Source organism: Silurus meridionalis, chromosome 22 (genome assembly GCF_014805685.1).
Source record: "Silurus meridionalis isolate SWU-2019-XX chromosome 22, ASM1480568v1, whole genome shotgun sequence".
NCBI classification, from domain to species: domain Eukaryota; kingdom Metazoa; phylum Chordata; class Actinopteri; order Siluriformes; family Siluridae; genus Silurus; species Silurus meridionalis.
This window is the reverse complement of record NC_060905.1, coordinates 11,987,173-12,003,823: the sequence shown is the minus strand read 5'-3', so window position 1 is coordinate 12,003,823 and position 16,651 is coordinate 11,987,173. Positions and strand designations below refer to the sequence as shown.

General features: G+C 35.0%; 2 protein-coding genes across 4 annotated transcripts; both read left to right on the top strand.

Moving 5' to 3' along the window:
• Positions 1–246: 246 nt before the first annotated feature.
• Positions 247–6,687, top strand: LOC124376241 (ankyrin repeat and MYND domain-containing protein 2-like). 2 transcript variants are annotated; one of them, XM_046835243.1, is made up of 10 exons: positions 247–451; positions 1,042–1,106; positions 2,419–2,557; positions 2,725–2,823; positions 2,930–3,090; positions 4,337–4,551; positions 4,678–4,825; positions 5,197–5,325; positions 5,486–5,615; positions 6,192–6,687. In XM_046835243.1, exons 1-10 carry the CDS (start codon positions 367–369, stop codon positions 6,389–6,391), a joined length of 1,371 nt encoding a protein of 456 aa, XP_046691199.1. In that variant the 5' UTR covers positions 247–366; the 3' UTR covers positions 6,392–6,687. The 2 variants fall into 2 exon arrangements, with proteins under 2 accessions (XP_046691199.1, XP_046691200.1); XM_046835244.1 differs by having other exon boundaries at positions 5,197–5,360; positions 6,192–6,314.
• Positions 6,688–9,347: 2,660 nt separating this feature from the next.
• sostdc1b (sclerostin domain containing 1b) lies at positions 9,348–11,392 on the top strand. Of its 2 annotated transcripts, XM_046835248.1 has the most exons (3): positions 9,348–9,425; positions 10,247–10,385; positions 10,917–11,392. In XM_046835248.1, the coding sequence occupies exons 1-3, from the start codon at positions 9,423–9,425 to the stop codon at positions 11,261–11,263; spliced, it is 489 nt and encodes a 162-aa protein (XP_046691204.1). In that variant the 5' UTR covers positions 9,348–9,422; the 3' UTR covers positions 11,264–11,392. The 2 variants fall into 2 exon arrangements, with proteins under 2 accessions (XP_046691204.1, XP_046691203.1); XM_046835247.1 differs by lacking the exon at positions 9,348–9,425 and having other exon boundaries at positions 10,167–10,385.
• Positions 11,393–16,651: the final 5,259 nt, after the last annotated feature.

Here is a 16,651-nt window from a genome sequence, read left to right as displayed (position 1 = left end):
ACTCAGACCAGTCCATATTTGACAGGACCCAAGGAATTTTACATTACAGGCTACATTAAAAGGCAAATACACTCTAACTAAAATAAGTATATACTTATATATATAAAAATAATATAACACATGTTAACCTATAGTAAAAAAAAATACTTACTTACATTTGAGCGTATTTTATCGCCCCCTTTTTGTTATAGCCAAATGGTATGATCCTAAGAATGGCTTTTCATCCATGGCTGCAGTTATAAATTGAGGGCTCCAGTACATAATATCTCCTATTATCTTATTGTGAATTGACAAAAGAGATTAAACGGGTAAATAAAGGTTTTTATGTTCTATTGACAATAAAAAGCAAAACAATAGGAATTAATAATGACAACTCAGCAGAGCATAGCTGAAGTAAAGAGAGGTGATTTAACACCTGCTGAGAGAGAGATGCTACAGGTTGCTGCTGCAGGTATCAGTCATGACAGATTTTTTTTAAGATTTAATGTTATGCTTAATAATTCATTGTTTTCTGATATATATATATATATATATATATATATATATATATATATATATATATATATATATATATATATATATATATATGTGTGTGTGTGTGTGTGTGTGTGTGTGTGTGTGTGTGTGTGTGTTAAATAAATACATTTTATGTAATAATTCAATACATAGTAGTATTGTCAGGGATGATGCTGATTACAATTAATCAATATATTGTCTCAATTGTCTCAATTTCATACTTAGTCTTCTGATATCAATATTGTATTGAATAATTGCATAAACAGCAGATTTTAAACTGAGGGCAAGTCTGATATTTATAGTATATGTGTGTTCTTTCATTACTTATCTAAATGTCAAATATGTGTTAATGTAGCTCTATACACACATACATAAATATATCCATAAATACATGCATGCATGCATGCATACATACATACATATTATTATTATTATTATTATTATTATTATTATTATTATTATTATTATTATTAATATTATCTATTAATTGCATTTTTTTTTACCCAATGAATTTCTATCGTACAGGGGATTTGAAAAAAGCCGCTCGACTGCTCAGAAGTAAAGAAGTGCGTGTTAACTGTCTGGATGAGGTAGGGGACATTAATTCATCTTTATAACATAAGCACATATAAACATAAATATGTGGCATGCTGTTGTAAAAATATTAAATGAAAGATTATTATTTTAATTATTGTTTCCAATCGCAGCATATTCTGAATAATTATTTCTCTAATTCAACATCAATTTGCTGAGAATTACATATGCATTAATTAAACAGATCATACGATTAGTTTTGTTTAAAGTTAAGCATCCATGAAACAAGTAAGTTTTTATCACTTATCTTAAATCAGCTTTAGGCTGTAGTCCTTTCCTCATTACAATTTCTTTATTCTCTCACTTGCGATTTACTTTTTTCTAGTTTCAGACTGATGGTCTGTGTCCTATTGAACCAGTATGAGAATGTATTTATTGATGCAGACTTCAAAGTATTTTGTAAGTTGCACTGGATAATGGTGTCTGCCAAATGCTATAAAAGTATAATGCAAAATTGATTTAATAAAACAAGACAGTAATTTAAGATTTAACATAGAAACCACAAAGCTCTCTGTCCTAAAGACTTTATTATGTCATGAAATTAAACCCATTGCTTTACCTCTAATAGTTACAAAGTGCGGACTCTGGAGACTTCTCCTAAAATGCTAAATGTCTCCTCACAGAAAATGCAGCCATATCAATAATTACAAGTTTTTAAATCCATTTAAGTGGAGCAGTTTGTCATACAGGTCCTTGTGTAGGTTGTTGCTATAGAAACAACTGGCAGCCAACCCATTGCCAGTGTAATGCTGTTATAGAAAATTAACATCTTCTGACCAGAAGCGTAAAAACTACAAATCATATCCATGTGTAAATGATGCAATAATCGAGTAGCTCTTATGTGAAGTTGTACAGTGCCTGTTGGAGTGAATTAACAACACATGCTGTCTATTGTTACGCAGACATATGGTGGAGATTTGTGAGAGGCGGACGTGCAGCTCAAAGGGGTTTTGATAATGGAGAGGCGGCACTCAATGTACACCATAATACAGTGTTCTCCAGACTCTATTGTAAAAAAAAAAATAGAGTGGCTTAAAACAGCAAACCACAAGCCTTCTTGCCTGTCAAATTCAGATGTGTGGAATGCGATTTACCACCAACACACTCAGATAGCTCAGGCCTGGAAGCAGCTCAGATTATGAGTCATAAAGATAACATGTTTAAGAAGGAATATTGTTTGTTGTTAAGATGTGGAAAAAAAACCCAAGGTTGATGCGTTGAATAATCTAATCAGACATCTTCAGACATCTTTTAGTTACAATTTCACATCAGTGTATTTTATGTTTTCCCCATGACCTTTCCATCCAGAATGGCATGACCCCTCTAATGCATGCTGCTTATAAAGGGCAAGCAGACGTATGCAAGCTGTTGCTGCACCATGGAGCTGATGTAAACTGCAATGAGCATGAGTATGGCTATACTGCTCTCATGTTTGCTAGCCTCTCAGGTGACAAATCTTTTCTGGGGACAAAAATGGGTATTTGTTTGGAATTTCAGTCAAATGGCATTTTTGAAATTGAATAAAAAGGGCTGATTAAATATAAAACATTTGCATATATTAGGTTCAATTGTATTCTGAGTAAATGTTTTTAATTAACTACAATTCATGCATAGGCAATGCTGAGATTACATGCATGATGCTGGATGCTGGGGCAGAGACAGACCCGGTCAACTCTGTGGGTCGGACCGCAGCACAAATGGCAGCTTTTGTTGGTGAGTAATGCTCACAGACAGCACACAAGATGATCACACAATGCTCACAAATGTCAATTATATAAAACCAGTGAGTGGCTATTTCCATTTTTTTCTTTATTGACAGGCCAGCATGACTGTGTGACAGTGATCAATAACTTCTTCTCAAAGACAAAATTAGAATACTACACCAAACCACAGGGCTTAGAAAAAGAACCCATGCTGCCTCCAAAACTGGCAGGACCTTTATATAAAATCATCATGACCACCAATCTTAACCCAGTCAAGGTAGGGATTGCTTTTAAATCTATATAGTTTCTGCAGATCTCATGGTCTGTACGTTTTATAGGTACCGCAGGACTTCGCATACAGCTACAGATGTTAAGAATATAATGGGATTGTTTTCTATGAGCTACAGTACAATTAATTTAACAATTATTCCATAAAAGTTAATGTTATTTCAGCCGTTCTAAACCAGCTTTAGTAAATATGTGCACCGATGTAATATAAGACGGCCTGGCACACAGTCAATATTTCATTTTATTCCACAGGTTAATTTTTTTTACCTTGGCAAACCATGTCTATATAGACCTCATCATGCACAAGGCAGTGCCATGCTGGAACACATTTGAGCTAGGCTTCTTAGTTCTAGTAAGGTGTAATCCTGGTGCTGCAGCATACATGCTTCCAACTCATCGGTGTGATACTCAGGTGTCCATTTTTATCACATGGCCCTTCTTCCTTAACCAAGGATGTATGGGATAAAGTTGAAAAAAGAACCCACCAGGCAAAATGACAACTGTATGTCACTGTCATGTTTTTAACAGTTCATGAGGTTTAAAAATCTATTTGTTAAAATCTTGTGGACTGATTAAAAAAAATAAAATAAAATAAAAATTATATATATATATATATATATATATATATATATATATATATATATATATATATATATATATAAAACCATTGTAAAATGTAAGAAAAACTAATTTAGATGTCAATATAGAGTAGGTGCATGATTATTCTATGTTACATAGAGTGTTCTATTTATTGGTTGTTTCCTAAAATGGTAAGATTTAATGTTTTGGTGCTGCTTTCAAACTGATTGTATATTTTCTGTGTAAACTCAAAAAAACCTGTAGTTTCATTGTTTTATGCATTGTGCTGCTGCCCAATGACTTGTTGACTGGAAAATGGAATAAATGAGCAGTTATGCATGTATAAATAATATCACAGAAGAAGTTTATGTACAATAAGGGTTCATGGAAAATGGTGTAATTGGATCTTATGTTGATTGGAGCATAGTCTCTTAGTCTCAGATGTCTTGTTCACACAAATATTTTTTGATGAGTCAAAAGAAAACGTATAAATGTAAAATTGTGAAATGTGACTAGTTCCTGGAAACTTGCCAGCTTGGTCAAAATTGAGAAATATTTCACTGTGACGTTTCTTTTTTTGCTCCTATTTATTTTTATTCTCTCCTCCATCTCCCTTATTTCATCCCACCTTTCTTACTAATCTCTCTCTCTGTCAGATGGTGATGATGGTGAAAGAAAACCCGCTGCTAGTAGACGTCGTAGCTCTAGAAAAGTGTTACCGAGTGTTGGATCTGCTGTGTGAGCAGTGTGTGAAGCAGCAGGACATGAATGAGGTGCTGGCGATGAAGATGCACTACATCAGCTGTGTGCTACAAAAGTGTCTGGCCTTCTTAAGGGAGCGTGATGACAAACTAGACACTCTCCTCAAAAGGTCATTTCATTGTCAAGCACCGTAAAATAATGCATATGGCAGTCTTTCACCACACTACATCTTCAGTATGAGCACACTTATTAATATGTTAGTTCCAGATGATGTATGTGGTTTTTTTCCTCCCAGTCTTTTAAAAGGACGAGATGGTGATGGCTTTCCTGAGTACCAGGAAAAATTCATTCGTGACTGTATCTGGAAGTTTCCTTACTGTGAGGCGACTCTGTTGCACCAGCTGATCCAAAACATAGCTCCAGACGAAACTGTTAGTGAAACGGTATTGATTTTGATTTATTTATTGTCTTTACCTTGTGTAACCTATAACACATGCACACTGTAGGTTATTGAAAAAAGTACCTAGAAGTAAAGATGGTGCATGGTATGTCCCAGTGTCCTTCCTAATTTTCTTACAAAAACTCGTTTCAGCTACTGCTTAGGTTTAGCCTCTTTTTTTTTAATTACATCCTACAAGGTAAATGCAGTTTTTCCAGTTAAGGTGCAATCATTCGGGGGAAATTTTCAATGCAATTGCAATTTACCTCACAGACAGAAAAAAACACTGAAATTGCAAACTTTCCTTACTTTACTTAACTTCCTTTAATCAAATATATCCAAGTGTTAAACTGGCAAACTGTTTATTATTTCTAGGGGAGCGCTCCAATGGCCTTCTCAGCTCTTACTCAGGCATTAACAGGTCAGATGGCTCTAATGGATGCCGAGCTTTGTGCCACATGCGGAGAGAGAGGCGCAGATAAGAAGTGCTCGTTCTGCAAAATGGTACAGAGGCTCTGCTTCCTGTCATTTAGTCTTCGGTCTGTACCATTTATAGGCTTGTGTTGATGTAAATAAATATGGGAAAAAAAATTGTGAGTTCTACTAATTTACACTCAGTGTGTTAGTGAGATAGTGGTGAAATCTTTTGTATGATTATTTCCAGGTTGTCTACTGTGGGCAGGCTTGTCAGAAGCTGCACTGGTTCACACATAAGAAAGTGTGCAAGGCCCTGCAGCAACAGAAAGATTTCATTAATGAAGAATGTCCCAGAGTGAGAGAAATCCCTGCAAATGGTAACATATTGCTATGTCTTTATGCCATGATGTCTTTTCCAATTGTGTCTGGGAAATGTTGTATGAATTGTAGGAAACACATCTACTGCATAGCTAGTCTGAGAATGCACTGGTGAGCCTAGGAATAGCAAAGACATAACAGATTAATTTCAAAGTTATTTGAGAATAACTGAAACATGTTTAAGCAGATGCCATGCAATTAATTTTGTAAGGATTTTTGTCTTTTTGACCAAGTATTAAATATGACCATTCTATTTACAACAAAAGTGTGATCTTTTTTCTAGATTACCCTTTAATTAAATTTGACACTGAGCACTTTAACACCTCATAGTCATTTTTTTTTTCTCATATGGTAGTCACTTATCGACTATTTTAAGACATAAAGATGTACTTTATAAAAGTCATACAGCCATTTGTTTTTTTAATCCCTAAAATATTCACTGACACACTATATTAGGTCAAAGTTATTAAACATTATTAGATGGTCTCTGATAGAATAGCATTAGATTTGATGGTTCACATTTCGGTGACTGTTTTCTTAACTGTCCACTTACATCTATTACTTTGTTTTTTCAGCTAATGGATATGATGATATAGAGGGAACTTGCAGCTCATTGCTGGGTCTCTGTTTGGGTTTTGCGGAGCTTGAACACTCACATTCCTTTTCTCAGAACTACTGTGAGCCTTCAAATGCTGTTGCAGTGGCCATGCCTGGCTGCCAGGACAGGGGAAGAGATGATCATCCTAGAGACATAAGACCCCACAATCTACATTAGACCCAGAAACGATTCTCAGGGTTTGTTTGAGTTCTTAATAATTATAGCCTCCTGAATGTATTATATTTTAAATAATTTTAAAATGATAAATCAAAACCTTTAAGGGTTCCTCTTAGTGCCTTTTAGGGTGATAGATACAGTGACTGTACAATACCATTTGAAATGTTTTAATTAGTACAAAAGCGTATTGTTTTCATTTTCTTAAAGGCATTTCAGTTAAAACGCTTATGGTTAACATTGATGCCCTTGTATGGATGTATTTTGGAATGTATTTTGAATAGATGTATTTTGGACTGTTTTTTTTATTTTTATTAATTATTTCCACAAATAAAAGCACCAAGGACAAGGCCTATTTGAGAATTTAAAGAACATTTAATTAGCATCACTAGAGTCTTTTTCAGTACAAGTAAATGGATTTATCCAATAACTAAAGGTGGAATTCATCTCATTGTTGAGGTCAAGTTTACAGGAGACTTTTGGTGGTCTACTAAATGCTAACTCTAAATGGATGTATGAGGTTTTTATGGTAGTGTAGCGTAGAAGACAGCAGAGGGCAGCTTTTCTCCTCCAAATCTCCAATAACAGTTGTTATTACAGTATTCTTTCATATTGCAGTGGACATGAGGTTTAAAAATGCAGGCTTTCTTCTTGGACTTTTCACTGCTGTAGCTGTAGTACTAAGTCAGCAAATAGATTTTATAACCTGAACAACAAATGGAACAATATCCTTTACTTCATACTTGTCAGTCTAAAACATATTTTCTATTTTCATTATAAACATCCTAAATATTCTGCTTTTAAACTCTCTTTTAAGCTCTCTTTCTTGAAAAATTAGCTAGACTTATCTTCTGCTATACAGGCCTCAGGATTAGATATATGATAAATGTGACATATGTGGTCTTGTTAAAACTTTTTTACAGCTGGAGACAAACAGTAAAAAGTAATTTCTGTTTCTTACACATTCTTTGAGCAACTGTATCTTACATCATTTTCCCCTGTCACAATGCAGTCCCACCACTAAAGGGATAAATAATACGAAAAAAAAAAAACCTAACTGAAATTTATTCTTAAAAAACACAGGAATCTAATGAAGGTTATCTGATTCATGTGTCAGTTCAGTTTACTTCAATTACAGTTTACTCCTGTTGCCTCCTCAGTCACCAAACCTTAATCCAACCAGCCACATATAACCCTTTCAGAACAATAAAAAAAATTCGGGAGTTCTTTGTGAATGCAATTAAATCATGAAAAACCTTATTGTAATTGATATCAATTATGAACAATGGTAGGGTATGTATTTAAAAAATGCAACAAAATGCATTAATACAATAAATAAATAGAACAGCAGGTTGCATGGAAAAACTCAGAACTTACTTCTCATACTTTCACACGCTTGGTATTATCAATTGCATCCCAAGGCACTTCCTTCTGAGGAATTATGCTGAACAACTTTACCTGAATGCTTTGTTCCTCATCTCATCTCTCCCCAAGAGAGCAGATTGCCCTGTAGGCCAATGAGGGTCTGTGAAATGTTCTCTTGTCATTTTGGTTGTCAATACGTTCATAACTCAGTGCTCTAAACCATCTGTCTCTCTTGGGAGATTATCTCTTCCTGTCTTCACTTCTCACTTTTGTCAAAGTCACAGAGCACAAAAGAACTATCTCAAATATCTGCTTTTCAAATAAAGAAATTAGCAAATGCCACCCCATATCGCATAGCTTTTATATTCTACTTTTAAGCCTCAGGGAGTTTGAACACCTAAACAGACCTAAACAGGCACCTGCCTCTCAAACAATATAAATAGAAGGGTGTTTTCTTTTAATTCAAAAAATTTTTTTTATTCTGTATTTTTAAAGTAATAGATAAAAAAGCAAGATGAGCAAAACAAGAATGCACACTCTAAAAACACAAAAGGCCCATATTACATCTAACCATAATCAGAGATGTGTAGCAGTGTTAAAGAATGATGAATTAAAAGCAACAGCCTGAGGAAAGAGTAAAAATAGAACCTTGTTTCATTTGGAAAGTTGCACAGTTTCAGCAGAATAAAGAGAGCATGGCGCTTTGTGTTGCCATTTGTGTCAAACATTTATTTGGCATGCTCATTAAAGACACTTGTTTGAATAATTTAGAGGTAACTAAATCCTGGTGTATATTATTTTATAGACTTTTTGCTGCATTTAGAGCTTTAAAGGATGGTTTCATGTGGAATAAGGATGATAAAGGGTATCTGATTCTGCGGAAATTCTTCAACAAAGTTCAACACATTCAGATCTACTTACTCACCAAGATAACAGAGATTCAATTCTTTCAATTCAATACACATTTCAATATTGAAAAAAGCCTGCTAGCTTTACACAGTCTAAGAATAACTATTCAGTGTGCACAGAGTGTGTGCAATCTACTGTGTAATCTTTAATGTACTGTGACTAATATAGTATAAAAATTATAGTCTGAGTTTATTGTCTGAATATATCATATGTATACTTTGCATTGTCTCTGTGTTACTAATCTTCTTGTCTTTTACTTTTTCATTTTAATGTTGAATTGTAGCACTGTGACTTCTTTTTCTTACCTAAATCTCATAACAATAGCATAAGAACAATTTTTTTAAAAATCAATTATTGACACCTGTTAAAATATTTTAAATGAACACAACAAAATAGGCACGATGCAGAGCATCTCGCACCTCATAGCGCCAATGTCTCTGATTGGATCCTGAGTTTGGGTTACTGTTTCTGAGTTTCTGCTGTGTTTTCCTCTGGGTTCTCCAGTTTCCTCCCACCTCCCAGAGCATGCAGATAAATGGATTGGCTATTCCAATGCCAATGCCCCTAGGTGTGTTTATATGTATACAAGTGTCAGTGTGTACTCGCTTCCCCATCAGGGTAAATTCTCCTGACATGCGCTCAATGTTTCCACAATAGTCTCAGAATCCACGATGACCTGAATGAATAAAATCGCTCCAGAAGAATCCCTTTTGGTCATCATCATGGGAAAACCCAAACATAGCAACAAAGAAGAGTGAAAATGGTAAGTCTGGAACTACTGTCCTATGAATTGAAAAACTTATTATCTGGCTGGATGAAAAAAAAAATCTTCTAATTACTCTGATGCTGTAGAACTGGTTGCAAGAACAAATTCACTAATTTGCACTTGCCATCTTAACCTCCCTGTCTGAAATTGATCAGCCTTGGGTCTAAAATAAAGAGGGTATAGACCCTTGTAAGCCATTCAGTGTAAAAAAAATCCATACCTCACTAGCTTCGCAAATATACAGAGAACTATAGTTGCCAGCGTTTCATCACACTTTCTTTATTTGATACAAACATGTAAAACAATTAGTATTTAAAAGCAAATTATTATAGACTTTAAGGTTCATCTGTTCATGGATTGTTGAAAGATTTTTAAATGAATAAAGTTTTCTAAAGTTTTAAATAAATCATTGAAACGCCACTGTTTAAAACTACAGTGTTATAATTACTTTAGTGCATAAAGGACGTTATTATTGTTCAACATTTTTTGTCATGTCTTGTTGATGACAACAAAAAAGTGAATAGTGAAACCCCAGGGATTTGCTCAGATATGAATGGTGTAGGTTTACCAGTTTGAGCATGACCACATTTTCAGCATGTATACCATCAATGCGAGCACACACCCATTTTTTCAAAACCACACTTGCCAGGCAGGCGCTGTTGGCTGAAGGCGGGGAGGGATGAGTATAAAACCATATAACCAGATGAGCTACAGGTAACATCACCTCGTGCAATGAGAGACTGGAAGGCTACTGGTATCATATGCTCTTGAACATGGGTGGTTACTGGCTGATGATTTTCTTTTGGGCCTTGCTGAAGAGCTGTCAAGGAGTTCAGAATGGTGGCACTGAACTGTCGCACGGCATCGTGGCCTCCTCGCTCCTGGAAACTCAGGCAAATGGGTCTGTAAACGAGGCACGCAGTGGTGGGAGGCACGCAGATGGAGCGGCACAAACAGGTGACTATCTGCTTAAAGAATATGTGTTTGTCTCATCTTGCATCATGACTTACAAAATATTTTTACTCTTTCATTCTTGTTTTACTATAGAAATAAAAAAAGATACATTTATCTACTATTGAGGACAATTAAAAACTTATAGTATAAATAGTAATGTAGCAACGACACCATGTAAATCACCAATTAATGATGCCTTACCTATTATTCTGTAGTGCATAATGTGTATTATATGTACTCTTCTGTTCTTTACTTTGGAGTCTGATTAGCACATGGGAGATTTTTCCACACTGTGTTTGAATTGTAAATTCTAGATACTGTTGTGCACGAAGCAACACATGCCACGGTTTAAGCCACAGAGATAACACTTTTTCCCCATTCTGATGTTTGATGTGGACATTACCTAAAGCTCTTGACCTGTCTCTGTACGTGTTTATGCATTTTACTGCTGCCACGTGATTGTTCATATAACTGCAAAAATGAGCAGGTGTACAGGTGAGTGTATTTATGAATATGACTGCTTGTTCTTCACAGAGCAAAGTCAGTTGGGCTGCAAAGAGTTACGCTCCGCCAAATACATATCAGACGGCCAGTGCACCAGCCAGAAGGCAGTGAAGGAGCTGGTGTGTGCTGGAGAGTGTGTACCCACTCAGCTGCTACCCAACTGGATTGGAGGAGGATACTGGGCCAGGCGCGATGAGTCTGAGTGGAGGTGTGTGAATGAGCATGTACGTCCACAGCGTATTAAGCTTTTGTGTCAGGATGGCACTACACGCTCCTACAAGGTCAATCTTGTGGCATCATGCACATGCAAGCGTTACACACGGCAACACAATGAGTCAGAGATGAAGCCTTTACCCCAGAAGACCTCATCCAAATAAAGACATGAAGTAAAAGCAGAGGTGTACAGGGAAAATTTGAATAATCTTTTTTGGAAAAAAAAAAGAATCTTTAATCCCATAGAACAAGAACTCATGATAAAATATTAAACTTGTTTTTGGACCTCTTGATTATTTGTGTGTGTTTCTTTAGTAAACTTTCTCTATTAGAAACTTGTGTGTTCATGTGTTAATTTCCCGCCATCTGTTTCATATTAAGACAACAATCCCATATCATATATTTGTCTAAATATTACTTTGAAATTATTATTTTTTCGAGAACTTAGGCCTTACATGTAAAGACATAAAACAACAGTTTACAATGTCACTGTCATGTTTAATGTTTTTTCAAAATATATTTACATAATTGTTATAATACATTGATGAGATTTATCATTCCCAATATATTTGTATCCAAAATATTTGCTTTGGGTGCAATAAATCATGTTTTTTTTTGTCATGGTTTGTGTCAATAATCTTTGCACCCTGATCATGTAACACTTTGGGTGAAGGTTAAACAATTGAAATGGAAATGAGAATGTGAGATGGAATATAAAGTCTTGTTTGCCTAATTGACTACTTAACCTAGATATGTTTAAGAAGAACAAATATATTTAAGATTTTTAAAGGAGGTTTAATGACAGCTGGCAAAGGTGTTGAAGAAGTCAGTACACATTTATGTAAATAATACAGCATCTCCTGATTTTATCAGTTGAATAAACTTGCAAATAACAATGTATACATCTATAGAAATCTTTCTTTCAGAGATGAAATTGCTAAAAAAAAAAAAAAATTCATTTGTGTGGCAAGATAGAAACCTCGAGGACGGAGTCGACATGGCAACAAATTGCCCCTAGGTGTGAATGTTGTGAATGAGTGGGTGTATGGTGGCTTGTGGTGGATTGGCATTCCATACAAGATATATTTCTATATCTTGTGCAGTTTTCCCAGGATCTACTGTGACCCTGACAGGGATAAAATGGTTGCTGAAAAAGAATGAAAAGAATTTACACTTATGCGCTGCCAATGCAGTCAATGTAGCTCAGAATTACTGTCTTGTTCCAGAGTTTGATCCAAGTTAAATAAACCTACATAAGAACAGATTTGGTAATATGTTCTTGCCTGATTCCTTTCTAGACCTTTATTGTTAGAGTATAATGGATGTATTTTGAGCAAGCCTTTTAGTTAAATAGCTGCAAATGTTCATTGAAAGACAGCCTTTAGGACTGTATTATTTATAACTGCTTTCAGTTCTTGTCTCCTTTGTGATAATCTCTTATGCAGAGACAGAGAATGCAAGCTATTCACAAATCAGTCCAAGCTATTCACAAATCAGAGCTTTCATCATGGGTGCAATTAGCATGGTCTGGTTTTCAATTTGTCTAATCATACCAGCACCATAATCTCCTCTAGAAAGAATAAAACAGAACAACCTGTTTTCATAAAATCAGTAACACTTTTGAATGTTATATTAAACCAAAATTGTTTATGATGACTGTATGTACATACATATGCAGTATATATCTCTTCAATCTTTTGGAGATGACAATACAGACATCAAGTACTTTCATTGGACTTTTTTCACATACTGTGACACTCATTTAGTTACGCATTGCAAATAAAAATGCCTGTTTTTCAGTTATCAGTAACATCAGCATTTTTTTTTTTACTTTATTGTGTATTTTTCCATTCCAGTGTCTCATGTAACAAGTGCAGTTATCTCTTAGAGATCAGGCTGAAGCCACACACAGAGAGAATATTTTTGAACACTGAAACTCCCTCTGTCATCACTGTAGATCATGCCAGTACATCCAGACTATCCAAATTTCCCTAGACCTTAAAATACTGATTATCAACTGGCATGTTACGTTACAGGCACGCAAAAAAAGGTGCTGAAATATAATTTTATTTATTTTATCATTTCTAAGGCTTAATACTTTTTTCTTTTTCCATTCTTAAAAACTACAGATTTTTGCTTTTGATATTGATGCTCTTTCATCCAAATGGACACATTTCAATCTTTACTTTTGCAGTTAAAAGAAAGTATTTAAGAAGGCATTTAAAGCATATGAACTTGATGTCGCATCTCATCCTAAATATGTCTGGTATGGCGAGTAACCTTGACCTCTGAAGAGACAAATTGGAATTCTCCTATCAGCAGGTGTGGGCTAAAAAGTGATTTAAGAGTGTGGTAACAATTACAGTAATGATGCATAATTAATCATACTATAATCTTCAACTATTACTAGGCATTAGGCCAGACCAGAACTTCATTGAGCCAAGTGCTACCATATTTCTAATCTTTCCTGTCACAACTCCAGGAAGCTCTGAGTAACCTTTCTCAGCCAAGTCAGAAAGGTCTATTTGTGTCAGTGCATGGTGGTAAAAGTAAATAAATTGTTTTGGAAGACACAGTAATTAGTACTATTTATAAATCCTCTGTATTTCAAAACCATTTACAGTTCCTGCCATTGGACGGCTCTGATCAATCGTTTAGTAATAGTGTAGTGTGAAAATGACAGCATAATCTTTATATTAATTTGCAGTAATTTATGTTATTTACATTTGAAACCCATCAATATAGTTGCACATTAGTAAATTTTTTATTTGAGTTGAGATATAATATAGATATGGTCTCAACTGTAAATGAGTCTGCATTATAAAATCACAAATCTCAACTCTGAATGCCTCTGGTCATTTCTCAATCAGGGTAACTGCTCTTTGGGACTGTATGTACATTATTGCATTGTCTACATGCCACACACAAGACCATTTTGCTGCGAGGGATACTTAATACAGGAAGAGGAAATGTGGGTTTATGAGATAAACACTATGTTTTGTTCATTACAGCGGATTATGTGTCAGCACAGAAGGTGTGCCAACATGATACCTGTAATCCTTTAAATGTGAACCCATGCTTGGTTCTAGCATCAAATTTCTCTGTATCCCAAGTTATGAATTAGGATGATTTAATTATATTTAATTCACACACACACACATATATATATATATATGTGTGTGTGTGTGTGTGTGTGTGTGTGTGTGTGTGTGTGTGTGTGTGTGTGACCAAAGTAAAGACAAAGCAAAAGCAGAGGTGTAATTGAAAGATTAGTTACATCTTTCTGTACAGAAAAGACACTAATGTTAAAGAACAAGAACTCGATAATATATGGAACTTTTGGACCTCTCGGTGCTTTGTGAGATTTATTTCTCTAATAACCTTCTTCTTTTGCCTATGAAAGCTTATGTCTTTATGTGTTTGTTTTCCACACATTCCCATTACTCACATATATAAGGCTAAATATTTATTGGAATAATTTCAGGCTTTATTTAAACCAATAGGCGATGTTAAAGTAATAATGAAGTAAAAAGAAGTCATTTAGAAAGGTAATCTTATCTATGGAAATTGGTATTAACTGATATATGCATGCATAATTTTGCAAAGTTGTCTATAGGTGAAGACAACTTCATACACTTCACTACAAACGATTGTGTGAATAAAGATGAAATCCGGTAAACAGTCCCTTTTGTTACATCATTTGAAGAATTGACTACAAAATCTATGCATTTACATAAAAACATACATGATTACTGCATACATACATTTGGGTTGATTTTATGCTTTCTTGTGTAGTTTTATTGTTCTAGTGCTCCACTTGTGTTTTACATTTGTACATTTATGTGGTGTACTGTGTATTTATATGTGTACAAATCTTCTTTCTTGTATTGTATTATAGATGTGTCCCTCCCTTTTTATTGTATTGTATTTGTCCCTGTTTTGCATGTACATTTTTAGCAATATCAAGGGGAAAAGATATGTATAAAATTAAATTCTTAAAAGCCATAGCCTGAGCATTGGCCAGTTTTGATGCTAGATGTAATACAGCACTAATGTTTTTCGATCAGTTATTACTTCTGTGCTTTTCACATCGCCATGGTGACAGCCTACCGCTAAATAATGATGAGTGTATAATATAAAACAGCCCTTCGTGTTCTCAGCAGCATTCAAGTGATGACTGCCACTGATTGGGGTGTTGAAATAAAACAAAGACATGTGGGCTCAAAGACACTGGAGCTGAAACCTTCATGAATGTCACCCATCATGAATCTCTGACAATAATGGAAACTAACGAAGAGTCAAAATCTCTGCCAGACCTCTGTTACCATAGGTTTAGGGTTAGGGTTTTTTTTAAATAAAAAAAAAAATCCATAGAGAAATTGCAAAGCCACAGGATGACTCAAGCCTGATTCATTTGAAGAAATACATTTATGATTATCCACCATTAACCTTTCATCTGCAATTATGCAAAGAAATTACTGCCAGTTTGTTTCTTTTTACAGAATATTTGCTACAGAGAAAGAACAGGCACTGAAACGCACCCAGAGCACCACCTCATATACAGAGAAGTTTACATCACTTGTCATGTGCTGTAGAACATAAATAACCCTGTCTACAGTCTGATGCAGTGTGTTATCTCCACAGCCAAAAAGCATGCATCCAATAATAGAAAACACCCACAGGATTCCCTTTTAATCTCCCAGTTTGATCTGATTAACAATCATTCACAATTAATTCAGCCATCAGCCAAATCAAAGCAGTGTGATGAAAAGACCATCTGTTGCCATGCGATTAGTGTAATTATACACATTGCATGGTAACTAAAATCCATTAAACACAAGCATTAGGTATGTATTTTCATGCGCATGCAGCAACAGGTGTGTGGTCCAGGAGTTAAAAGTTTTGAACCTCCCATATAATTCATTCTATTAATTAGTATCAATTTAATGTACAGTAATATCACAGTATCACAGCCATTTTAGCAGTCGAATCATACTCTGCAAACATAAGTGGAAAAAAGAGAGCGTCTGTAAGAGCAAAACAGACAGATAAATACAGAAACGAAAAATTGAAAAGCAAGAGAAACAGAAAGAGAAACTAATAACGAGGGGAGAAACAAAGAGTAGGGGTAGACAAACAGAGAGAACGGGTAGTCAGTGCTAGTTTTATTGTTATTACACTAGATTGACTTTGCAATATTCCAGGAATGTTTGGCTGCCTCTATTTTTACCCTTTCCTTCACTCTAGATGGTGCTCTTTACACATGTTGTGTTAGAAAATGCTTGCTTCAAATAGATAAACATTATATTAAGAATATATTCACTTTTCATATTTGATGTGTTGAAAAATGTGCAAGTTTAAGGATCTGATTGACTTTGACCAGGGACAAATTGTGACGGCTAGACGACAGGGTCAGAGCAACTTCAAAACAGCAGGTCTCATTCGATATTTCTTGATGGGTTGGTTAGCATCTACCAAATGTGGTCCAAGGAAGTACAACCTGTGAACCTGTGGCTCGTCTGTCTGTTTTGAATCCACAAATGAGCTACCAT

What these genes read in the sequence shown, in the direction of transcription:
- LOC124376241 (XM_046835243.1), top strand. Translation starts at nt 367, where the DNA reads ATGACAACTCAGCAGAGCATAGCTGAAGTAAAGAGAGGTGATTTAACA. An exon ending in CCAATCTTAACCCAGTCAAG is followed by an intron (nt 3,091 to 4,336) that starts GTAGGGATTGCT and finishes TCTCTCTGTCAG; the next exon opens with ATGGTGATGATGGTGAAAGA. An exon ending in GAGAGAAATCCCTGCAAATG is followed by an intron (nt 5,616 to 6,191) that starts GTAACATATTGC and finishes TTGTTTTTTCAG; the next exon opens with CTAATGGATATGATGATATA.
- sostdc1b (XM_046835247.1), top strand. Translation starts at nt 10,190, where the DNA reads ATGCTCTTGAACATGGGTGGTTACTGGCTGATGATTTTCTTTTGGGCC. An exon ending in AGATGGAGCGGCACAAACAG is followed by an intron (nt 10,386 to 10,916) that starts GTGACTATCTGC and finishes TGTTCTTCACAG; the next exon opens with AGCAAAGTCAGTTGGGCTGC.